Here is a 27362-nt window from a genome sequence, read left to right on the forward strand (position 1 = left end):
AATCATCAGTCGGCTAGTGTCAGGTGATAGATTCAACCCCAATGTTTACCCTTTGCATTTGTATTACACGGAATGACCCACTCAATGGAGCATTCATATCATTTAACTAATGACTTCCCTAAAAGCAAAATCAATAACAATATAGGGGCTGTAAAAAACAACAACAAAAAAACAACAAAAAAAACTGCAGAGATAAAAGAAAAAAAAAATCCAAAAATGTCTTTTCAAAAATGAAACTGAAATGAAATGGTTCTCAGCCCTTCCCATTTGAGCTGTTTGAATTGGCAGTGAGTAATGCTTTGGTTCAAATGTGAGCTAACCATGTGTGACGGTTGGCACTCATCAAACTGCTGTAACTGAAGGTTTGAAACGACTATAGGCGGGTTTGTTGAATTAGAGCTGCTCCGTTTACAGGTGGTTAGTGACGATCTCATTTTTCACACGCAAAAACATGTTGCTTTGGTGTGGCTGGGTTTGGAATACCAGCACTGCTTCTGGAGAGTCTGTATGATGAAGAAAACAATATATTTTCTGAATTACATTTAGGCTCACAGAAGTGGACATTGGACAGGCGTGGAAGTCATTTTAGATTCACTTGTGTCTTACCACCACAACCTGCCTCTACCTCTGTGCTTACTTTAAACACATTTGGTGCTCATTCTTTCTGCTGCACAATTCTACTTAATTGCTGCTTTACAAGCTTGTACAGACATGTTAAGTTGATTAATTGAGTTGTTGGATGACAGAAAAAGTGTTGCCATATATTCACTGGTTTCACAGGTTTATAAATGTGCAAATCTTCTACTTTTTTCAGCTGTTCAAACTTTTGATTTACAGTATGACCAAAAAGTCTGTGGTGCAGACTGGATTTGTGATTAAAATATTGTGGCACTAGAACTAGTAATTTGCATAATGGGAAATTTGGAGAGTGACTCACACTTGAGGATAAAACTCTGGATATCTTGGCCTTTGCTGTTTAGATTTTTATCCCCCCACCCCCAACTATAAATAAGTGCCATTCTGAATGGCTTGAGAGCCCCTATAAGATCAGTCCAGTTATGCACTTTCCCAATGTCCCTGTTTGAGCAATATTGCGTCCACTGTTGGGTTGTCTTTTCGATTGACCAGAACACTTTTTACATTTTGTTTTATGGATATATTGACTGGACATTATTCCTGCAATTCAGTCCTCCCAGCAACAAGTGTCTTTTTACAAGCAGGAAGTTTCAAGTCCCTGGTGTTTAAAAAAACTTCAATTTCCTTTGGTGCAATGTTGCTATGATTTATGTGTTGTGCTTTTGATGCTTAACATGCTTGGAGTGGGTAGAGCTTGGGACTTTTTTTCTTCCAGACATTTTGATTATTTTGGGGACAAGAATAGACAAGAAGAATTTCATAGCCTGAAGCGAACCACTTAGACAAGCAGTGCTCTGCTTGACATGAGAAAACATTGGCTCAGCTGGCACACAGTGATATCATTGCTTCATCCTGCAGTGATGTAGGGGTAATAGAAATACCAACGGAAACTGGGCGATTCCACTAAATTCTTAATTTAATTCCCAATTTAGCCTCTATCTCCTGTCCACCACGTGTATCAATCTAAAGTTTCGAAGGGCACCTGTCACACATTGCATCATTTCTTGCTTGTGTGTCAATATTTGCTTCAGTTTGACAATATTTAACTCGCTATCTATCCAATGGGTATTGGTTAAAGTCTATTCCCGTGGTGTTCCCCTAAATAAGCAGTCATTTATTATTTAAGCAGACAGTCAGCCGGGCTGATTAGACGGACAACCACTGCGTCAGTGCGTACTCTAAGGCTAAGAGGATTAACTCAATCTGGTTAAGGCTCTTTTCACTCCTACGTTGGACCAGGTCTTTCCAGGATCCATCATTGATTTTTGACTCGTCATTCGTCTGCGAGCACGTCTTGGTGTAGTAGTCGTCACTGTCGGTGATGACTGAGGATTCAAATTGATACTGGGACTTACTTTACCTTAAGAAAATGTCTCTCGGTCGAAATGTACCTGTATGCCCGTGCGGGTCGTCAGAGGGATGCAAGGTAAGAAACGGCAACAGTTGATTGGATTAGGAAGTAGGGTGAATACAAAGTTACTGTGATGTATTTTCTTGCGTCTTAGCTTGTATGTAAAGTTATTTATATTGAAAACTAATTGTTATCATAGCATGCATAGAACCAATGATACATAGACTAAACCAAACAAACAAAAAGATTGTGAATCGAATTGTGACCTTAAAATGGAAATTTGGAGAGTCGTGCCTCCCCCTTAATCTAGACGGATAGCACAGGAGGCTGTCATTTAAATACATCATGAGGTAAATTAGTAGTAAGTAGATTATTTATTCATTCCTTCATCAAATTATTCCCCTTAACTGTTGCAGAAATACAGATTTCTTTGCTGAATTTAGAGAATATGCTAAACTGAGCTGCTACTTCCAGCCCAAATCAAGTTGCTGTACAGAAAATAACAGAATCATGGTTGAATCGGAAACACAAAAAATAACCCTAGGGGTCACATAGACTTGTTTGTGTCACTTTATTACAGGACTTCGTTCAGTATTTTTCATGGCGGAAATCCCAGATGCACAGCAGCGAGCGATACTAAAATATTGTTCCCTGGCCCTGGGCCTATAGATACACCAGATTTTATAAGATGCCTACTTTCAGATACTCTGCTAAAATGCAAGAAATTAATTATTTGATGGAAGAAATAAAGTAGGTTCTTTATACGCTTTAGAAGAGGGTCAATTGTATGATATTGTATGTACACGGGAAGAACTGCTGTATTTTCTTAACATCGGATCATGTCAACACAGGAAACTGAATTCCCCCGTGAGAGCACACTCAGTTCAAATACTCAAAGATTTTCTTTAACTTATACAGACACAGTGTCAATATGAGGAGAGAAATGAAGTGTTGATCGGATGACTGATATGTGGAGTACCCTGTGGAGAGTTTTGATTACACAAGTTATTTGGATTTGAAAGCCGTGAGACCTTCAAGTGTACTGTTTTCCTCCAGGGTAAACATTAAGGTTCTCAGTGCAGAGAGCTTGTAGGGAAGTGAGAGCCAGGCCAGACTGGAATTTTGGGGAGAGTTTTTAGGAAGACAGATGTTGGGTGACAAGGTCGGCCCAGAACACAGTTTATTCTACTGAAGATGACCCTGAGAAAAAAGAAAAAAAAAACGTGATGAGCATGTTCGCTATCTCAAGAGTTCATTGAGCACGGTACAGTTTACAGTGATGGAAGCATGGTATACAACTACCATCACGTAACATAATCAGAGCACGTGTTTGGTTGAGGAGTAGTGTACGCTACTGAAAAGGAACTGAGAAAAAAAAAAGGTTTCGATGTCCAGTGTTTAAACAAACTGCAACAACAATCCTCTTATGCATCTCTTCAACCAACTCACACAGTGCAGTAAACTCCTCCCCTGAATTTCAGTCGTCCAGTCATAGCTTAGCAACCTCCGCAACCAGGCACAGCAGGCCAGTCGTCCTCTGAAGCAAAAATGCAACATTTTAACAAATTGGTCTCGGTTTCGGACCAGAACAAACAAACTGTAGGTGTAAAAAGGCCATAATGCTCCAATAAATCCACCCTAATTCATTACTTAAAATTATGTTACATTCATCAAACATAACAGTTAGTCCTCACCTTTAAAAGCTATTCCTCTTGTTTCACTTAAAGTCAAAACATACAGTTTGCATACAAAATGTTTGCTAGTAAGCCAAACAGGGTTACGTTTGTTTGAATGAAAGAACAGTCTGATCATGTGGGGGTTTTTGTCTCGTCATACAACTTACTTACAACACAAGGACTAGCGTTACACTTCCATACAAGGACAATGCTGGTATTCCCATGTCCACTTATTGACCACCATGGTTAGGATGCAATTTTAGTTTTTGCTTTAACGGCCTAACCCCTAATCCCTTACCACAATATATGTGATTTGTATTATGGAGTGCACAGTTGAGTCAGCTCAAAACATTAAAATCAATCGGTTGGAGACCGAGTTTTAAGATAGATGACGAAAAGGCTCAGTTGGATTAATGATTTTATATGTGTGTGTGTATGTTTGAAAAATTCACTTTGATTATTTCCACGTGTTATTCTTGGTAATTTGTTAGAAAGGGATAGGGATATAGAGGAACAATAGCAGTGAGAGCGCTGAGTTAAACAAAGGATAGGGATGATGAATTAGAGCTAAGGTGGGTAATGTATGTGTAATGGGGTCCGTCTTCCTGTTTTACCGTAAACACCTACTCATGTGTCCTAGCAACCAATGAAAGACTCTAATAGCAGTTTGCTCTCAGTTGTAAAAGCTTCCTTTCATCTATCTGAGTGAGATGAAAAACAACACTTCTAACCACATATCCTTCAAATGGAATGCATATCCTGAGGTGTGAATATGTTTTGCCAATACAACTTCTTTTATATTTGTTTTTAATGTGGAAATCGTGACTCACTCAACCCCTTTTGTAATGGATAACCGTGCTTGTTAGTGAAGTATACAACAATATGGTCAACGTATGGTGGACAAAAGTAGCAGGGGAAAGCATTTATTGGGTGACAATGAGCTGTTGTTTTTATAGACGATACCTAGTTGTCTAGAAGCGTAGACCACATATAAACTGTGTGAATACCACAGAATTTTTCTTGGCTTGGACTGTTGTGATAATGTATTTTTGACCTTGGGGACAATGTCCCTGTGTGCGGCCTTGCTTTTTTCTGCTCTTTCATCCCTTGCATTTTTGGGTGTAGGATATACAACTCTTCCTGCTACTCTTTGTCAGTTTGTTTTGGTAGCTGCATATGTTTGTGTGTGTACTGTATACCGGTATCCTTTCTCTGTAGATGAGGGCCTGTCTGTCCCCTCCTCCAATGCATTTAGTTTTTTTGTTGTGTTTGCTGGTAAAGGTCGACAGAAGGAGTAAAGCCTGTACTGAGTGTTTGCTCTGCCTTATGCCCTCAGTCTTATCCACAGTATGCTGGAACCATTCCCTCTCTCTCTCTCTCACACTCTCTCTCTCTCACAGTCGCTCTCTTACACTCTCTCTCTCCCCCCTTCTGTGCATTATATACAGGTATGGTGTAGTGACTCTTGGCATATGCTCCATATCCTATATTAATTAGGGCTGTGTATTGGCAATGACTTTATCATGATCTAGCCCCAACCACAGCGTGTTTTACCAGCATCCAATGCAGAAGTGACCAAAAATGCAGTTTACCGAGTGGCCACTAAGGGCAGGCATCAAAACAGAGCAATTTCTCATTGACTCCCATGTTAAATATGCCGTTTTCACAGCATTATTAAACCTATTTAGGGCCTGGTCCAAAAAAACATTATTGTCTGTTTGTGTGTAGGTGATATCTCCATGACAATTGGTGGGGATTTTTATGGACCAGGGGCCCAAGGCTAGCCGCTGGCCCTCACTTCACTCCCCATATAGTGTCACTTTCAACTGCAACATAAAAACTCTTAAAACTGCTGTACACAACCTTCTCAGCTCCAAACAGCCAAAACAGTTTTACTGGTAATGATACTGGAGCATTCAGCAGCTAACGACCCCGATGTTTCCCTCGGGAGTTGGTTAAGACCATAAACAGACCTAAATGAGAGTGAACATTGGACTGAAATTACAAGTAGACTCCAAATGATTGCAAACATTGCTCCATAACTGCTGGATGTGTGAATAGGTAACTGTTTGCTCCACATTTTTGTCCATATCTTAAGATTTTAACTTTGAGCTATTGCAGGTTTAGTGATTGGTATAAAGCCTTATGTTTATGCACGACAGGAAATAATGAAAGTGGGGATGTTTTAGTTTCAAGCTAAACGGATATTGTGGTCAACATGGCAGACCACAGAAGCATCAGGATGCTAGAGTATGTAGTAATCTCTTGATCAATCAAAGTGACAAGGTTGTTTTTGTAACTACTACGTTTTAATGTTCTCAGTAGAAAGTGTGATGGTCTTACAGCAAATAACACAAACAAATTCCTTACAGGTTATTGGTTGCCTCATCTCTCTGATGATAAACACAACGGACTATGTGCGTGTTGCGCAGCCCACCACCTGCTTTGTTTCATTGTTTGCTGTCTGTTCTGTGCTTTGACAACAAAGGGTTGTTGGTAGTGTCCACTCTCTCTGCGTGCGTGCGTGCGTGCGTGCGTGTGTGTGTGTGTGTGTGTGTGTGATGGTTGGAAGGGGGAGCAGTTCAGGTTTGATCTTGCTCTCAGTAGCTCTCTGCTGCAGGGGGAGAGGAATGGTGGGTGAAAGGGCACCAGCAGCTGCCAAAACTGCAACGTGTATGTGTACTACCCACTGTGTGCACACTGAGCAAACTACCATTGGCTTACTGCAGTGCTGAAATGTAATTAAATAGGCATTTAAAGGGCTGACACACACTCTTTAAAGGGGGAATATTATGCTCATTTTCTGGTTCATATGGGCATATTTAATGTTTATTAGAAGTGTTTTTTTTAATGGTGTATCCTTCAAAAACCCCAATATTATTTCTCACACTGCCCATTTCTTCATCACCTATTTCAAGCCTTGTTCACCCTCTGTCTGAAACGCTACACCTATGTGTGCAAAAACTCTAATATGTGCCATTCCATATCAATACAGATGTTTTGGACCAGCATACATTTGAATGATTTCCTCTTATGACCGAGCTGACTATGAGCTGTCTTCAAAAGTTGCTTGAATTCACATATACATGAAACGGCAAATCTGGGTTTTCTGTTTACCCACACAATCATTAATAAGTTGCCGATGAGATCATCCGAACATCAGATACAACTCTGGTCGGCTTTGGCAGCCCTCTACAGTTTTCACTGGCTCACCTCTGTGTTTTGGTAAATCAACCAAGTCAGGAGCTTGAAGGCAAAAGGTTGCAGAGATTACAAGGCTTATCGAGTTTGTTTGTTGTGTTTTGGGGTTTAACTTTGTCAGAATGTGCTTCATGCCACTGTACAAGTAATTCCAAGCTGTCAGTAAAAATATGCCAAATTGTCTCCGCCAATTTTTTCTGTATAACGTACTTCTTCTAAAGTAGCCCTGTTTTTTTCACATTCTGAAATATTGATAAACCGATATTCCATGTTTGCATAGTCTAGTCCAGTGAAAAGCAAATGTCAGGCCACAATATATTGCACGCTTGTAAACCCCAGACTTTGACCCAGTGCAAAGATACTCATAGCTACTTATTCTTGTTCAAGTTTACGAGTTGAAAAATCTATGCTAGTGGTGGTTAATATGCTGGTCTGATCTGCCTTTAAAACAACCAAATGAACAGAAACAGTGTATTACTTATGCTATTGTTGAAAGTATAAAATAATCCGTACACAAATGGACGTAACTGCAACACTTTCTCAAACAGCCTAAAGGGAAAGACGATGATGTAAGGCAACGGATGCTGAAATATATTGAGCAATTCAGTAGTTCTATAAAATGCATCTAACTTCCTTTTGCATTGTCCGAACCTTACACATAGGGGCCCTGCAGTCCCTTAGCAGAGTAGCTGTATTGCATCAGGTCTTAGCTCATTTACTATGTATCATTATGCTTCAAAAACGGTTGTCAACTACGTTTTATAATATTTATGAACATTTTATTTTCAATCAGATTCTGTAAAAGCTATTTGAGGCACCCAACTTTCATATCGTTTTGTGTGTTTGTCAGGTAGAGATGAACACGTGACCTCATTGATATTGGTTGCAACACGCAAGCGTAGATATTGCTAAATATTTACACATTATTCAGTGAATGTTGTGTACCTAACTGCCCCAACTGACTACCACTAGCTTGTTAATATACAACCCGTTTAGACTGAAAAGTAGAAGACTTAGTGGAATAGTATTGACTAATCTCATCTAAAACCACAAAACAGTATAATAATAAAATTGGCAGGAAGCCAGTGGTTGCGCAGGATATCAGCCTCAAGCTTTTTCACAACATGATGGTCATTGTATTCCAAAAGGATAATATACTGTAGGAAAAAATAAAAGTTTAGTCATACTGTATAACTCTGGCTAAACATAGATGGAAGTGGTTTCCTGTTAAGACAGATTGTTGAGTTTGAATCTATTAATCTGTAAACTGTAATTTAACCAATCAATTTGAAACAAAAAGATCCCATCCTCAGCAGTGGTTATTGGCTGAAAATGAGGTTGTGGGTGTGTTTTGTTTTTATAGAGCATAACTAAACTAGCTTCAGCATTCAAGAAAGGCTGAATTGTTTACCAGAACCAGACAATGAATTAATTGTAATACATTACAGTTAAATCAGTTCCAGGGGCATTTTGCAAGGCTGCATACATTTCTCTTTTCAAAAAAAGCTTCTACAGGAAACGCCTCATTTGAAAACTAACAAGTTCACCTCATGCTCACTTTAAATATTTTTCTGTTTGGCTTGACAATATTTTACAATGTTCCACAGAGGGAAAGTTTATTTTTTCTCTCTCTCTCTTTCTCTTTCTCTCTCCCCCCTCCCTCCCTCCCTCCCTAGCATGAGTTCATATAATAACACATGTCTTCTGTGAATACATGCAGGACGTTTAAACTGTCCGTTCTACATGAAATGTGACCATGGCTTGCACTGTATGTGCGACTTCAATATAAATACGGTTGGTGTCTGTGTTTAGACTTAACAGAGACACAATGCATATTCCACCTTCCTGCTTATGTCTGTTTCATTTCATTCTTCATAAGTTTCTCTCAGTGCCACTGCTACAGTTCAGAAAGAGGATGGTAGATATGAACTAGAGCTGTCTCTGTCTGGGAATGTTCTCAGTCCAATCCGATCTGCCTGTTTAATACAGAGATTAGACTATTCGCCATAATATCTGGCAATGAGAAAAGTGCATTGGAGTGAGATATTTGGCCTTCCGTTTACATGAAACTGGTGGAAAATGGAGTTTAGATCACTGATAACATCTGCATATGAGACAGTTTCTGTTGTGTGAGACGTGCGGGTAAAAAAAGGCGCCTGAAAAGCTTGCGGACTAGTTATGAGGTTCCGCTTACTTGTTTACAAGGCAAAATTGATTTACAACATTACTATGATGAGCGGAGAATCAATAGAATGCGCATAGACATAAGTATTCGCGTAGGAAGACGCTCAATGAGCATGCGCACAATGTTCTTTTTTGCTGTTTGATGTTCCACATTATCACCACCTACTTGCCTGGCATGATTATGTCTATGTTTAACTTACATCTTGTTTTATTGTAATGCACGTTGACCGACCAATCAAAAAATGACTGCTCACCTGATCTGCCCCCCTGGTTGGCAATTGAAAAAAGCTCTAATAGGAACAGTAATACCCCTTTTTGCTGATAATAGTTTGGGACAAACAAACAAACAATCAACTACACTATTGCAGAGCTCAGTTCATGTCCGGGTCATGCGATCTTGTTGTAACAATTTCTATTTGTGTCTATCTGAAGATCAACTTAGCATATCATTCTATATATTTCTATATTTAGTACCTTGACAATTGTTTAACCGGCAACATTTAAAAGCTCATTTACTCTCATTTTGCTTTTCCTGTTTTTCCTCAGTCTGTGCTTGTTGCCTCACATTTCTGTATTCATGGCGAGGTCAAGTCACCCTCTAAAGAATTGGTCTGAGTCTTAGTTGTCCTCAATAGTCCTGGGATCGTGAATCACTGCAGAGGAGCAGAGGGTATTTCCTTCCACAGAAAGCTCTGAGCCGTGTGTATCTTTGTATTCTTAGGGAGGGCCTCTTCCTCACCACCGGGCATTGTTACACGGGGTGAGCTTCTTGCAAGGTCATTATCTTCTGACAATACAATAGGCTGGTGCAACCTGGTGTAGGGTGTTAAGTAATGTATCTGTCATGTTTTTATTAATTATTGTATTTTCAAGGAGTTATTAACACATAACAAATTTGCATCTGTATTCCCTGGCCAGGCAGATATAACAATACTTAATTAATACGTTGCTCCAATATTTGACCATCACTGTTTATTTTATTTATTTGCTTATTTTTACAGGGACAAAGCACAATTTAAAAACAATTGCACCCGATGCAACCCCGTTGGCTTGTAGCTCATTTTCATCTTTAGTCCCTGGGCAGGCTATAGGACAGGTTATACTATACCACTATGTGTAAATCAACTGCATATGTCAATAAAAACACAACTATTAATAGTATACTGCAATTCAAAAAAATCCTACAACACACTATACTCCCTGTAAATACAAACCTACATCTGATCTACTTTTTCCTACATCAGCTCCAGCAATCATTGGTGTTGGCAGGTTTGTTTAGACTTCCGCCAAGACCTGAGACTCGTTTTAAATATAGCATAACTTCCTGAGTTTCACACAGTTCATATTACTTGTTGTAGACTGTTGCATAACCAATGAATCTTTCTCACTAGATGATCAATCTACTGTGTTGCTAACTGGCACTATGTGTGTTGTAGTTGTGAGTGATTGCTTGGACTGTCCTGTCCTGTTTCTCATTTTAAAAGCTGCAACTTCCATTGGGTGTGGCAACCGTACAGGTCTTGGATTGAGAAAAAGACAAAGTCATAAAGCCATTTTTTTTTACAAAGCTATAAGGTGAAAATGATTTGGAGAACATCCTTGTAATCCCCCTGCTAGATCATTTGAGAAGTTACATGAGCTTGGAGCACATAACAAAAGATAGACTTTCCAAGCTTGTAAAAATACTATGAATTCTGGGTAAATGAAGTCATGCATATAGCTGCTGCCCAGAAAATCCACATCAAACCACTGAGCTCCTTCACTTCATTAGACAATATTTTTCTCCTGGAAGAATTCAATGCTTAAAATCAAAAAGTCTAGCAATATCAACAACTTCTAGTAGCACAAGGTGTATATGCAGTGGAGACATGTTGTGGCAGAGCTGAGTTAATAACTGTGTCTTCTAAGTGTGCAGTCAGTCATCAGTCAGACAGGTTGTGCAGTTTTTCCATAGTTGGGGAGGTAGCTTTGAGCCGGGCCTTGAATGGTTGGGAGCAGTCCACGTGTGCTTCCAAAGATTTTCCCAATGCCTCTCCCATCAGTTAAAGCTAAATTTATTTACCTTGATGGTGTCAAGGTTTTTTAACGAGTCCTAGACATAAAAACAGTAGGAGCCTGTTGCCTGAAGCCCTTTTCAGATTAGGTTACATTTGTACTATTCCTCCTTGCCGTTGTTTAACTTGATTCTCTAAACCAAATTGCTCAAAACCAGTCCCTATCTTTTTGAAATGCCCTATTTTTTAAATCTAAGTATATCACTGATAATGAATCGTGCCTACCTTGTCAGTGAAAAGCTTTCAATACAGGAAAGGTTTGCTTTGCACCGACAGTAACTTAATACTTCTGAAAGGGATTCGGTAAACAGTACACCGTAATATCTGTATTTAAACAGGAACACAGGTGTGAAACTAAACTCCAAACCAAATATCCACATAGTTCACAGAAGTGGAAAGGGTCATGGGTTAGCTGTGGTTAGAATGGCTATCCCCCCGCTGTGTGCATGCCATCCGCGCCTGGCTTGTAACCGGACCCTTGTGTACATTTTTGCCATGTTTGTCTGATCTCTTGTAAGAATATATTTTTCAAGTAGGCAACAGACTTTTTCCACGACTATCCATGACTGATTGATTATAGGCGTACAGTATATGAGATCAATTTGGATTTCCAGAAAAGTCTCAAACACGGCAATGACATTGTGTCAAAGAAGACCAAAATATGTGAACGCTGACGCCTGCTTTTTCACTTTGCAGTCCCATATACACATTTTGTGTTTACCTTTCGATGATTAAGTATGAGATTAGCAACAACTTTTAACAACTGTCTGTCGTATCCTCTTTAACTGTCCTCATTTTTTAAATATTTTTTCATTTGAAAAAACAAACAAAAAAACGTTATAATGCAAAGTACCCTAGATCTAGACAAAAAATGACTATCAAATGTATAGACAATATTCCTCACAGTTTTGTCGAAGCATTTTGGTGCTTTGTATATTGGATAGCAGCACCACATTGGTGTACACAACATACCGTCTGCAACACACTGATACATCTTTAAACAAAACAAGATAACTATTTGTTTTTGGGCTGTGGACCTCATCCTTATATGGTTAAAACAACGTCTAGTAAGTAACCTTGAATGTATTTTCTATCTTCTCCCTCCAGTTGGACAACATCCTCTACCCTCCCATCACATCCCTCAGGAAGTCCAGTAACCCTGAGTTGACTCATGTTCTGAATCCTGCGCTCAAGTTTAGGCGACAACTCAGCGACGATGGACAATACCAACGAAGAAGAAGTCTGGGGGGCGGACTTACAGGTAATCACTACTTGCCTCGTCCTCCCATTTTTTTTAAAATAATTTTAAAATCTTTTTTTATTGCAACAAATGTGTTAACAGCTTGGCATCAATGTACACTATAAAGTCCAGTCATTCAAGTCCTCCCTTTTTAGTTCTCACAACTATGACACTGGCAGGTTGATGCATTTAGAATAAACTTTTACTGTGGGATTTAGGAAGTTGCTTCTATAAACAGCAACATTCTTGCAATTGTGAATCATAGTCTCCAAACTTGGCACATATGGTGATTTACATGAAGTCTTAATTGACCAGTGTCCAGTGCTTGGATTGATGTGAAATATATTTAGTGTGTTGCTCCATTTGGGAATAAAGTTTGCATAGGTTAGATATATGTCTGCTATTTAAAGGGAACCTCTGGTAAAGTCTGTTTTGTCTATACTGTTACTAATCTAAAAGGACATTATGAAAATAAATACAGTATGCAGCAGGCAAAAAGTACAAGTCCCTCATCCAATACATGTTCCCCTTTGCAATAGCTTAAAGATGAATTTGTAATCGTCAAAAAGAGGCCAGAAATATAGTTTGTGAATCTTTATTACAACTAGAAAATTCCATCCAAATTCTGAATGTGCCTGCCGCCTGTTGCTATTCGTTAGGCTGGCAAATTGTAGAGCCTTATATTGGCCAGGCTCAAAATGCTTCGCTGAAACTATTGCCAAACACATACTGAAGATACTTTCGTAGTTGGTGATGAATGTTTGCTAAATGCCCTTCTGGCAGGCACATAATAAAATGGCCACAAAACCATCATCATCTATCACTTTTACACTACATGGATGCCCCTTAATGAGGTAATGAAGACCCTTAATGGCTTTAAAGATCAAAAACATATTTTACTCCAAACCTATAGGCATATTCAGCCATGGACATACTTATATATTTGTTTTCTGCATTGACCCAGTACAAAGGATGTGACTGGAATTCCATTTGTGGAGTTCAGAGCTGTGAAATATGAATTGGATAAATGTATTTTCAAAGCTGCCTTGGTCCCTCAGAATAATCAGGATATTATCCACACACCCTGCAACAGTTTAAGTGTTTCCTACCTTTGTGAACAAAATAATTCCCAAGGACACACTTTGAAGTCACTTCAAAAGCATGACGCTATTGATAAACACTTGCCATTTGTCACTTAGACTTGGCTCTGAGGAGACCATAACCAAAGAAATTAAACAATGAAACTGTAAGACTTGGCAAGACATTATTCAAATGAGCATCAGATAAGTTTGATAAAGACAGGATTAAATAACCAGCTGCTAACAACAGAGATGTGACCCAAATGTCCCCAAACCGGACACCCTCCAGACAATGTTAAGCAGCAAGGTGTCGTTTCTAAGATCATATTTTTTTCCATTCAACATTTGCTCAAAATGTAAAGGCCTTGAAGATACATTTTTACAAGTCTTTTCTCACTATGAACAAAGCAGTACTACAGGAATACACACACATGAGATCATAAATCTTTGAATGGGGCCGGGACATAGCTGGCACAATGTGATGTCATATACTACAGCGCACCAATCGGGCGTTAGCATCATTTGAATCCAAATTAACTATTAATAACTACTTATTACTTGGAATGACAAAATCCCAATGTATTGCAGGAAATTCCCTCAGCAACTGTCACTGTGGGTCTTCTCAGCTATTTCCAAGTATGGGTTGCAAATGTCCGTTAAATATGTACAGCCGCAGCTATTATCTGGGAATGAGGAAGAATACATGAGCTAATACACTTATTTCTTTTTTTTTTTTTTTTTTTGTGCTATTCCATAATAAAACGGACTGTGTTTCTGCTATTGTGTATTTCGTCAGTAAAGGGCAATACCCTTTGAGCAAAACATTTGAAAAAGTATATGAAAATGTGTGATTGAAATCAGGACCAAAACTTGCAGTGTGCACTTGGAGAACACAAACTATTTGACCGGATTTAGTTTTTTTCCAGTTGGAATTTCCAAGGGAACTCTAGCAGTTGGACAAATTTGAAAAAAGAGCAGGGTTTCTGATAAGAAAAACAGTGATAGTGTCACCCTGCCTGTGGATAGAGGAGTGGGTGTGTGGCGCACATAGAGAAAGATATATTCCTCTCTGTGGACTATGACTGTTATGTCTACTTCCATTAAAAAATGGGAATCCTTCTGGCCGGCTGTCTGCTTTAGTGCTTTGAAAAGCTTATTTTTCACTCATTAGTAAAACATGTGGGTATTAAACCTCACTGATTCAAATGTTGACCTTATCACAGCAGATGGACGGTTTTGTTTACATCAGGCGTAGCTCATTACCCTTTTTACTAATTGGTTCACATAAACACAAGATGGATAGACATATATTAACCTGAAGCAAATCAGTTTCCATTCATTTGATTGTGCCATTAAAGCACGATTGGTGAGATTTCTTTGTTTCTGATTTGAGATATGAATTGATAGAAATTTGACTTTCTTACTAAGATTAACGAGTCATAGCTTAATTTATCGTTGTAGTATATTTAGTTTCAAGTGAGGGTTGGACTGTACTAACTGTGTTTTAGAATGCAATCCATACTGTAATTTGATATGGAAAGATGATAGTTTAAAGTTAGACAGTCAGACAAATATAAAATATATTCTCTAACCCATATATTCACAGTCCAGGAAAGTGATGGCAGAAAAATGTAGAGGTTAGGCTATTGAGTGCTACATCATTAGAATTTGTGCCTTGAGATTGAGAAAAATCCATATCGTACATATGGTCATAAGACTAACACACAATCAATTTGTTATGTTGGAAAAGGGGAACAAGGAGTTGTTGTTCTCTCTGTTATAGTATGCTAGTGTGACAAAATATAGTTTTAATGATTCACAACCTTAAGTTAGTGTAACTTCAGGAAAACAAGAGCCCGCGTGGTTAGTCTGACAGAATGATTATACATAATGACCATGACTGAGATACTTTTAATTACATGTTCAACTGAATGAAACCCAACAGATCTGCGTGTGTGTGTCTGTGTCTGTGTCTGTCCGTCTGTCTGTCTGTCTGTATGTCCGTGTCTGTGTGCGTGATGGAGAGATTCTTTATATGTGTTTCATATGCTTGTGTTTTGTCCCCATCATGAGTCATGGAGTAGAAGTGGTTTTCAAATGGTACCATCTCATCAATGTTGGTAACAGTGTGTGAGTGGTCTGACCTTCCATACAATTGTGTTGATTGTAAAAACAACAATACATAACCCTTTACCCTTATCCCCTGTTACCCCCCTTTGTAAACCTGTATATGACTAGTGGCTGACCTGACGAGAGATTTCCTTTTTGCCGGGATGTGATGGGCTCTTGTTAGGAAAAGCTTTTGCCAGTAAAGGAAGGACTTTCCCTCCTCATCCTGTTTGGTCTCCCCTTTAGTTCTCTCGATTTTTACGACCATGATCAGTGTGTAACTATGACGGTAACCGTAGCAAAGTATATTTTATGACGCATTCTGTTTATTATGAAGAGAGGTCTTGTTGAGTAGGTCCAGAACTGAGCCTTATCATTTGTCTGCAATGGAAAAGAATAGTCTTTTTTTCATTGTGTTGTAATGTGGGTTATCTGTGGAGGAGTGAGTAAGAAGATATGGGCAGTGTTGACTCAAATAAAGCAAGAAATTCAAGAAGAAATTAAAGGAGATGTGAGGAACCTAGGAATTTTTCTGAAACAGTAAACATGTTCCTCTGATGATCATACATTAGATGTTAAAGCAAACGAGACCATGAGTGCAGAAAATGCTATTTTTATATAGTTTTTCTTAATGCATTTGTCATGGGACATGGGTACGCTCACCCAGAAACAACAGCTGGCGTTGTAAAAACACAAGAATCAACAAAAACTGAAAGTTCCTCAGAGCACCTTTTCAAATTGTTGTATTACATAGCTACATTACTCTCAGACTGTCACTGTTGCACGACAAAAAGGCAATGCATTACTTTCAACTCTAAATTCACTTGCTTGCCTTTTCAACAGCATGATGTTTGATATAAGTGTTGCCATTGGCTGGACAGTGAGTTTACAAACCTGCCTTCTCCAGTTTCTACAAGCTCAACACATCAGATGAAAGGAGATACCTACTTGAGTCCATGTGAACTTCCCTCACTTCACTGTGCCAAGACTGATAATCCTTTCCTACGTCCACTCAAGTGTTTACTTTAACAGGAAATCAAAATATATACACACGCACACACATGGATAAAAGATAACAACACTCCTATGTATGATATTTCAATTCATGGTGTGCAGGTGGTGCAATAAGATCCGATTATTCAGATGCTGAGGCTGCCTATGTTATGATTAGATATTTGTCTTGCCCTGGTGTTTTAGTTAGAAAGGGCAAATAAACTGGATTGATAATAGCAAGCAGCAGTGAGTGCCATCTAGCTGTCAGTCCCGGGAGCTAAAAGTTGTTTTTGTTTTTTTAGTTTTACAAAGAATGTTCTCATCTAGAACTACTACTGTTATTATAGCCCATGTAAACCCTAATCGACAACATCCTTTTAACTATGTAATTTGGGGAGTTAGTTGCATGATAGTAAGCATCTGAAAAGAATTAGGCATATTCATCAATAAAAAAAATAATATATTGTCATTTAAGTTTGATATACCTTCCAGAAATCTGGTTTAGATGAGGCGGGCTATGCTCTGGTTCTTGTTACACAATAGGCATTTTGAACCAATCACAGCAGTTCTCTGCCCGAACATTCTATAAAAACAATGACCGTTGGCATGGAGACTGTTAGATACTAACTAAGTTGTATAATATTTATGAAAATGTATTTGAAATTAGATTAGATAGAAAAGCTTATTGCGACACCCTACTTTTTATGTCATATATAATTTTCTTTACTATTTTAGAAAAGGTTTCCAGATGCTTTAAAACATGTGAGGATATTTGTTTACTATACATTAAACAGGCTTTGTTTAGTGATGTTGCTTTGATTACGTAATCCTCACTTATCTCTTAATGGGCTTTTCTTTTCTCTGATCTAATTTAACCCTTTAACATCCTGCCGGGCCGCATAGGATCAGCTTTACACTTCAGCTCAGATTATCTCGCGTCGCCGGTATGTCATCTGAACTGAACTGTTCCCCTGTTTACTCTTATTATGGGTCAGCGCAGCGGTCAGTAGTATGAACGTACAGAACAGTAGTATGACAATGCTCGGTGACAAGTATACAGTGTTGAAAACGGCTTTCAGATCCTTTACTTAAGCCATTGTAAGTTAACAATATACTAATACAAAAGGCAGCAACACATTTTATTTACAATCCTGAATAAGTTTAAGTACATGCGGACAGAAGTTTGATTGGCAAAATTGTACTTTAACTTTTAACTCAAGTGTCAAAGTAAAACTATGTTGCTGTATCACATTGTTAAATTGTTAGTACTGATGTATTACTTTGTAAGCAGAATTTTACTATTGGAGCATGTCAAGCTAGTGTTGCTCCTTTAAAAAAATGTACATACAGTCAGGTATTTTAGTCCAGTGGTTGCCAAACTATGGGTCGGGCAACTCCTGCAAAGGAACATAAAAGAACATAACTTTAAGAGTTCATAAGATAACTGAATTATTGCATTTTTTTTAAAAGCATTATTTATTTCACCTCTACTTCAACATTTTTTTAATTTAGTTTTTTAGTTACATCAATGAAAACACCTGAGAAGTCTAGGGAAGGGGAGGGCGGGCAGGTGGGGATCACTATTCACAGGTAATGCCAAAAACCTGAACCGTTTAACTGAAACTCTTGTTGTTGATTTTCTGCAGGAAAGTACCTCCAGCTGCCCACCAACCACCAGCCGAAACACTCAACATCTCCCTCGTCTGAGATCTCCAACCTGTTCCGTATGTGCTCATCCAACCTGGGCAAGTCAGACCCCTCCCTCACCAACAGCCTGGTGAGTAGTGCTTGCTAAATCATGACCCCGCAACTAGAGCTGCACCATCTAGAACACATCTCTAATTACAGTTATTGTGACTGATAATTCAATTGTGATATGATTTGCGATGTTGGAGGGAATGATCACTTCTACATCATATTCTCGTTTTGATTGAAAACCCTATTTGATTGTTTAATTTTGTGGGAATCTACTAACCAAAGACGTTTTTTAAGTTTGTAGAATATGATGTGTAGGCAGCACATCTCTGCAGCATGTACATATTTAATGTAGAATAGTATTTTGACACACGTTTAGCCTTTAACGAATATGGCACCTTCCTGCCATTTCAAAATGGCAGAAGGTCATATTGCGATTTTGATTACATTTCGATTAACTGTGCAGCCCTAGCCGCAACCATGTTCTGCATCCTGATCAAGGCAGAATGGCCCCATTACCTCACCCTTTGAACTGAGTCTGGTCAAAACAAATGCTGACCTGTGTGATTGTAACTGAACCAGTTATGTTGAGTTACAGGGGATTTTTCCTAAAGGATAATTTGCTTAAAACCACAATGTTTGAATAAATAATACTCTCTTCTCAATGGGAATCAAACTTACAAAATGTTTTACTGTTTTGTTTTGTTTATGTAGATACTATATCGAACACATAGTTAGTAAATTAGTTACTTTGTTAAGAAAACATTAGGTTCAAACCATATTTCACCTGTAGTACAAGTCTAAAGGAAAATGTCAAAATAATTTCAGAAAACATTGTCTATTGCATAATGATAGAAAGGTTAGGGGTTCACAAACAACTTAAAACATGAATTATTTATACAATGACATCAATTTATTCAAAACAACATGTTTATGTTCCATTATTATCCATCAAGTATTTTATGTAACATCAATGAGATTCTCTTGTTTGTGCCTGTAAACAGTGACGTAACCTGCCTACTGTTTTGTGTGTAATAATATGCTTTGATAATGGCCCTTATCTGTCACCGCTGCGTGTTTACAAAGCACTTCACTGCATTATTTTGAAAAAAATACTTCATAAATGCATTTATTCCAATGGATTCAAATCATGAAAAGCTCCTCAAAACATCAGTGTACACATTAATCAAAGGCACAGTATAATTGCATTTAGAAAGGCAACTGTTTAAGATTGTTCAAGATGCATGGATTTTAAGCCTCAATGCTTTGGGAAAATATGAATAAAACAGGCTAAATAACTTTGAAAAACATATTGTGAAGAGTTCCTTTGCAGTTTAAGGCCGAATGATGTCTTGGCAACAGAGGTGACCTTCAGGTTGGCCCCACTCTGTATCTATAGATGACACTGAGCGATACTGTGATGGGATATATTGTGATCTCGTTGTCTCAGGAGTGAGATACAATCACAGGCAGAGGCTAATCCAATGCTGTTAAGCTATGAGTCATCCCCCTAGTGTGTATGTGTGTGTGTGTGTGTTCGCTGTCAGTCAGTGGAAAGGTTAATGTAATAAAAAGCATGCATTTGTTTGTGAATAAATATGTGTAGTCGGCCTATGTGTGTGTGTGTATGTGGGTGCCTTTAGGGCTGTATAATTTGGTTACTGACACTTACACCATTAGTGATATGAATGGGATGACCCAGAAAAAGGTGCTGCAATGCAACCTAAACCAGTATGTGATTTTGAAGCTGGGTTTTGAGAATTTAGATGTGATGAATAACAGTTTCTTAGCTCTGAGTACATTACTTTCATAACTTAAAAAATAACTGAATGTGCCTAAGGTGATTTTACATCTAACTACTGGTTTGTTTTAAGTACAAAATATTTAAAAAAAATCCGTACACTGGAGGGCGCTAGTGCATTTGAAGTATTTCGGGCTTAAAACACATCGATCCATGAGCTTGTAAATGCCACACATTAATCCCTTTTGGTTATTGTCTCCAGCATAGAGCGCCATGAATACATGATTTCCTGTAACTTAATTGTCCTCCAATGGATAAGCCCTTCACACATGTGTTTATTTAATTTAAGTTTCACAACATGACCAGAATGATTCTATAATACCTTTTGACATTGTCAGTTTTGTTTAGGATATTTTCGTGTTACTATAGCGCCCTACTGATCCCCTTATATGCACTTTTTTTTTTGTATTGTATTTTGATTGGATGTTAAATGTGGTGTATGAGAATGGTATGTGTTGGTTGTGCTTATTTTGACTCAGACTGCTACTTTCTTGGCCAGGTCACTACTTTCCAACCATCGCAGGAAGGTTAGAGGATGAGATCATTCCATTAGGTAGTACAGGGATCGATTATCTCGCTCAAGTACAAAGTTAATGTAACTCCTCCTCACCTAACCAAGAATAGTTAAAGACTTAAACAACTTAAAGGTGGAGTCAGTGATTCTGGAGAAAGCTTGTTGACTGGTAAACTGGTATGTAAACAGAGACTATTCAAACAAAGGGGACCCACCGTAGTTAGCAACATACGTGTTTACAGAGCCTAGACTGTAGATAAACACTGTATTATTTTTTTATTATTTTTACAGCAGGCACACAGTACGGACATGTACTGGATCATGAGGGTTATTCACTGATTTTAACAAAAATGTTCCCCAGAATCCCTGACTTGCCCTTTAATTCAATCCGTCTAGATCTTTATAGAAGTGCTATGACTTTAACTGTATCACAATTTTCCATTCCTATTGAAGGTATGGAGAGTTTGATATCAGTGCACACGGTGTCCCACTCTGAGTCCTGAATCTGTCTAAAGTTAATGGAGAGCAATCAGCTGTAAGGTCACAGGGACCCAAGAACCTGGCACACACTTTTTTTCTTTTCATACTACACATTCAGCAAATTGGACCACAGATAGATGGTGGGAATTGGGCTTGTTGCTAAAGGAAGGGCTTTGTGATGCCATGTATGCTAGGGATGGCCATTTAGATTTTTTTCTTTAACCGGTTAACCACCAGAATTAACGGTTATTAACCGGTTGACCGTTAAGATTTAATGTAGCCTATTTATAGTGAAATACATGAAGCATTATAGCAGGGCTCCCGACCTTTTTTTGTTCCAAGGACCGGCATATTAATTTAAAAACAATTCAGGGACCAGTAGCCAATTTAAATGGCAGGGGAGGGTTGTGACCATAAGTTGTGACTGGCTATCTTTCCGGGAGCGTACCATGGACCTATTATAAAGTTGAGAGTAGCCTACACCAGTCTTTTCATTCTTTACCGACAGTTGGCATTCTTACATCCGGTTTAGCGATATCAAAATAAGAGTCCGGATTTCAGATTTTTTTTTAACCATTTAACCTTTAGTATTAACCGGTTAAAGATCTTCTTAACGGTTAACGGTTAACCAGTTAACCATGGACATCCCTAATGTATGCCCATGGTGAATTGTGTGCCCCCTCTCCTACATGCCAGGCTGTACCACTCCAACTGCAGAAATGAGTTTAATTGCACAAGGTTGAATTGGTGAGTTTGAAATTACTTTATTTTGATCACCACTAACAACTCTGAAACACCTGTAAGGGCAAGACAAGTAGTCTCATTGCTAGCATGAAATACTTCTGCACAAAACTGTGTTAATTGGATAAATTAGAAATTCACTTAGCCGGAATATCCCTTTTAAAAAATGTATTTTGAACTCACATTTCAATGATGGTGCAACAGGTGCAGAGGCATCTCACACAATTATACAATAATACTAGGGCTGCAACTAACGATTATTTTGATAATCGATTAATCTGTCGATTATTTTCTCGATTAATCGATTATTAATCGATTAGTGTTTTGGTCCGTAAAATGTCAGAAAATGGTGAAAAATGTTTATCAATTTTCCAAAGCCCATGTTGACATCCTCAAATGTATTGTTATGTCCAAAACACACAGATATTTCAGTTTACTGTCATAATAGGATTAAAGAAACCAGAAAATATTCACATTTGAGAAGCTGAAATCAGAGAATTTGGACATTTTTTAATAAAAAATTACTCGAAACGATTAATCGATTATCAAAATAGTTGTTGATTATTTTAATAATCGATTAATAATCGATTCATCGATTAATCGTTGCAGCTCTAAATAATACATTAACTAACTCATTCAGTGCATGCTTTAATTATGTGCAACAGTCACACAGCTATTTAATTTTTAATGATGATGATTTTAATTTTTAAATAATGCTTTTAAGGGCTAAAAATTAACACTTTATTTTGAAAACAGGCCCAGCAAATTAATTTCCTCCAGTGACGAAACAGGTTTATTATATACAGTCTATGGTTGGGACGAATAACTTCCAATGTATAGTGGTATGTATGTAGTCAAATATCTCAGTGGATCATCTTAATATTAGGGCTGTCAAGCGATTAAAAAAATGTATCTAATTAATTACAGGCTCTGTGATTAATTAATATAAATTAATCGCTTATATGACACTTTTATGCCTGTTTATAAACAACTGAAGGCTACCGTTCGTCTCTCTCTCGCTCTCTCTATCTCCCCCCGTCTCTCGTAACTTCTGTCTCCTCCTCTCAAAAAAAAAAACAAGCAGGCTAAATGACGACGGTCTATCTCCCACAACAGACAACGCTGCACTGCCACAGGTGCGGTGCGCATAGCCCATGCCGATTCATTCACCGTCCTACTCATAGCCAAAAATATTGACACAGACACAGACACACACACACACACACACACACACACACACACACACACACACACACACACACACACACACACACACACACAAAGAAGGAAAAAAGACAGGCATATGCTAGGAAGAGTGAGAGGGGGCGGGTGTCGATCGCAGCTAGCAAACAAAAGTGAGACACGGAGGAAGATTGAGAGATACTGTTTTGAACCTACTTGTTAATTAGGCACCCACTAAATCAATAATGCACAGACACTGCGGAGAATAACATAAGACATATTCCTACCTTCATGCTTATGTGCCCGGAGCAGCCCATAACACATCCCTTTCCCCTGCTTCTTTCTTTACTCTTTAATCCCGTGCGGGCCGTGTCAGCAAGCTACAGGTGCGGCTCCGCTATTCGCCTCACCGGGTCAAAGGGCAATATAGAAGTGCGATTAATCTGCGTTAATATTTTTAATCGCGTTAATTTTTCTGTGATTAATTAATCGAAATTAACGCGTTAATTTGACAGCCCTACTTAATATGTATGTGCCGTTTCATCTCAAATATCCTCTTATCCCTATTCTTATTCTTAACACAGTTTGCAATGCCCCCGCTGACTGTGTGTTCACAATGAGTAAATGAGATGCCGGTGACCGCTGCTCTGATATTGTCCTGTGTGTAGACACAAGCTGAATGTCTGATGGGTTACTGCATCTGAACCGTATATTCTAGAGTGGGCTGCAGTGCCACATCAGGGGGAGGGGGGGGGGGGGGGTTCATCTTGTTTTATCCTGCCTTCAGAATAAGCTTAGAAAAGATGAGGATTGGGGTTGACCTTGGCAACAGAGTGAAAGAGACAGTGGCTACTACCTTTTTGAATTAAAGGTTCTGTTTTTGAGCTTTTTCTTATGATTTGATTTCTTAATTGTAAGCTGTTGGTTATTGTGAGTCCATTTTGTGTCTGTTTTTTACGAGGGAACATTGAGTTATATCAATTTTTCACTTTAAACATCTTTAGTTGAAGATGGATCCTGCCAGTTACACAAGCAGAGTGGCATTTGTCATAATAATGGTTATATGACTGGGGAGCGCATTAGTCCCTGGCCTTAGTGACATTTAATGAATGGAGGAGCTGCCAGCACACACACTGTGTTCCTGCATTGCGTGGGCTGAGAGTGAGATTGTTTGTCAGTTGTGACCACACTCTAGCAGTAGAATCAACAACTGAAACATTTTTTGGGCGCGTCTTGGGATTTTTCTGGAGCTCCACCAGTTTGTAAACACTGCCATACTGAGAATTAAAGAGTTTTCTCGAGCTGACAAGTTTAATCAACTTTGTGTCAACTTGTTTGCCGATGGTTTGGATGTAACCAACCTTCATTTATATGAAGAAGTTACGCCCTATAGCTTTAACTGACTGTTGGATAATGCTTCTGTTCATTCAATTTAAAAAGGTGAAGCCAGAGGGTTACTAAAAAAGCCAAAAGGGTTTCTGTAGTTATAATGTCTGTAGAAGTTACTGTTTCTCAGTTAGATATGTTTTTGTTCAGGAGAAAGTAGCTGCATGAGTTTCCTTGGGCCACGGAACATAATGGTAGATGACCTCACTGCTGCAAACCAAGTATTTTAATTTTCAATTTCCTTACCAATCTATTGGTTCTCTGAAAACCTTTAGAAGAAATATAAATGTCCTAGAGCCCAAGTAGATGTCATTGAATGTTTTGTTTGGTCTGAAGCATAATGAATAACACTGCTGAATTTACTGTAATAAGTAAGATTAAGAAAGGTAGTGAATTCTCACATTTGAAAGCCTGGAAGCAATGACGTTTTTTTTAGCTATTCAAGACAACTGATTATTAAGATAGTTGCAGTTACATTTCTTTTAATCAACTAATTGATTAATTGACTTGAAAAATTATCACTTTCCAAAATAGATAGGCTACAAATATATTTTTTTCAGTTTGACTAATCAATTCATTGGCTACATTTTCATCTATAATTACATTAGTATATAAAGCATTATTCAAACCCATAATATCCATAGTAGGATATTTACGAGTATTTATATAACTATTCTAAACTACTGAAGATGTCATTCATGCTTAGCCCCTCTTTGTAACTTCTGTTATTGCCTTTTTGACCCTTTCTCCATCCTGTATGCTCTTCTATCATACCCCCTGGGTGTGCATGGCTCTTTGACAAGCATGGCACATCCCTCTAGACTGTCTTGCTCTTTGGCAGAAAATCAATAGTCCACCTCTGCTGAGATATGGAGATAAGACTGGGCATAATCCTAGTGTTGGCTCTTTGTGGACCCTCATTCCCCCTCATAATTGTAGTCAGAGATGTCCTTTACTGATACCATTGTTGTCGCAAAAGAAGGAAACTGCAGTTTATGTGGACAAACATATGAGATTATGTGGTGTCGTCTGGTGACATTTCTGACAAATACCATAGATGTTTCTGTCAACACTGAACAACCACCTGTCTTGTTTTTTTAAATATTTGATCTCTCCAATGTAAAAATCAGATTCATAAATACTTTATCGCTCCCCACGGGGAAATTCATTTTGGTCCAGTTGCTCAGAAACCAGAATATAAATTTCTATCCAAAATAAAAACGAGGTATGTAAGTGTAAAAATAATTTATATGCCAAATTGTACCAAAGAAATATAACAATAAAAGCATATAAATAGGAAAATTATGATACAATATGAATGCAATGTATGCCCTGGAAGTATTGGGATATATGAAATATTTAATAGAAGTTAATATTAACATCAGAAATATGTAATATGTGTTAATTTTACATCAACAACTACAATATTGATAATACTGTAACAGCATTGTAACCATATAGTAATAATACGTATTGGCACCTTAGTAGGTTAGGGTGTGGTCTCTGTCTTTGTCTTGGCTGCATGATTCCAGCTTCAGTTTGTGTATTGTTATCTTGTTTAAATTTAACCATAATTTGTATTTGTGACAACTCTTGTGTATGTACGTGCGTGACTATACTGCAGTGTATATACTTTAATGATTTAATTAGAAGATCTCCCCAAGGTCAGCGATGTGGAAAAGAGAAATTCATCCATTCTGCCTCCCACTTAGAAAGTTAATGTAAAAAATACACACACACACACACACACACACACACACACACACACACACACACACACACACACACACACACACACACACACACACACACACACACACACACACACACACACACACACACACACAAACTAGAGAAAGACAAGACTTAAGCTGAATAAACCCTCCAACTGAATTACAATAAACAAACCATTTTATTTAGACATTGTGTGTTCGTATTTCAGCAACTTTTAAGATTAGTAATACAACCTTCCTGCATGAGAAGATTTGGTTGCTTTCTCCATTTTTTCTTTCCCCCTGTCCTGCTACATACAGTATCACAGTCCCACTGAATAGCTTTACACTCACGCCATACGGTATGTTACTGTAAACATAGGCCCGGGATATAAATGGAACTGTCACTCTTGATGAACTGTAGTGCAGTTGAGACATTTAACCTCTGTCATCTGCTCTGAGATACAATTGTCAAATGTGACAGTGGTATCTATCTATCTACACAGTGCAACGTTGTGTTGATTTGAATATAGAAAAGGCCTATTGAATTTTCCAGGTGGACTCAAGCTGACATAATTTCATCTGCTGAAGTCATGCTATTCCAATTTATTTAAAATTGCAAACCTGTAGAGGATTTGAACCTGATACATTGCATCTGTTGGTGCTTCTTCTTGGTTACTATCTTTGTAGTTGTTGTCAAGGTTAAAGACTTACCTCATCCGTTGGGAGCCTGGGTCTATACCGGATTTTATCATGGATGGATATTCGTGTGTGTGTGTGTGTGTGTGGCTTTGGACGGATGGATTCTTTGCACTGCTTTGTATGTAAGGAATGAATTGACTTAGTCCTCTCTTCACAGGCCATGTCCCTCCTTACATCTGCAGGTTGCCTCTTGGTCAGATGATAAGCCCATGGCAGAGCTGTGGCTTGTGGGTCACTCAATATGCCTGTGTGTGTGTGTGTGTGTGTGTGTGAGAGAGAGATGATAAGCTGATGGCATAGCAGAGGGTTGTGGGTCACTCCATCAGCAATCTCTGCATGTTTTCAGTGCACATTCATTCTCCCTTTTTTCTTTAAAGGCAGAGGAAGTCACCTCAGCTGCCCACCTGCCAGGATGAAATGAGTCACAGACTGACCCCTGGACTTTCCCCTAAGGGTATTTCTCTGGCTGGGCTTCAAGGCCACTGACATAAACTGTTTTCCCTCATAGCCGCCATCAAATAAGCTTCACTTTGGGTGATCCTGTTTTTCTAAAAGCTGTACACAGGTTGTATTTTAGAATTGTTTTTTTTTTTTTTTTTAAATAAGTCAATTGTTTTTGTTACTTA

The 27362-nt window shown here is 38.3% G+C and overlaps 1 protein-coding gene across 1 annotated transcript in view; it reads left to right on the plus strand.

Annotated features, from left to right (window-relative positions):
* mast4 (microtubule associated serine/threonine kinase family member 4) overlaps positions 1–27362 on the plus strand; it is a 97633-nt gene that overhangs the window by 5372 nt on the left and 64899 nt on the right. The window contains exons 2-3 of the mRNA XM_080046827.1: positions 12210–12363; positions 18170–18300. Of these exons, the coding sequence (XP_079902953.1) occupies positions 12210–12363; positions 18170–18300 (285 nt within the window). The remainder of the gene's footprint in view (positions 1–12209; positions 12364–18169; positions 18301–27362) is intronic.

Source organism: Ammodytes marinus (genome assembly GCF_949987685.1).
Source record: "Ammodytes marinus genome assembly, chromosome: 18".
Taxonomy (NCBI): Eukaryota; Metazoa; Chordata; class Actinopteri; order Uranoscopiformes; family Ammodytidae; genus Ammodytes; species Ammodytes marinus.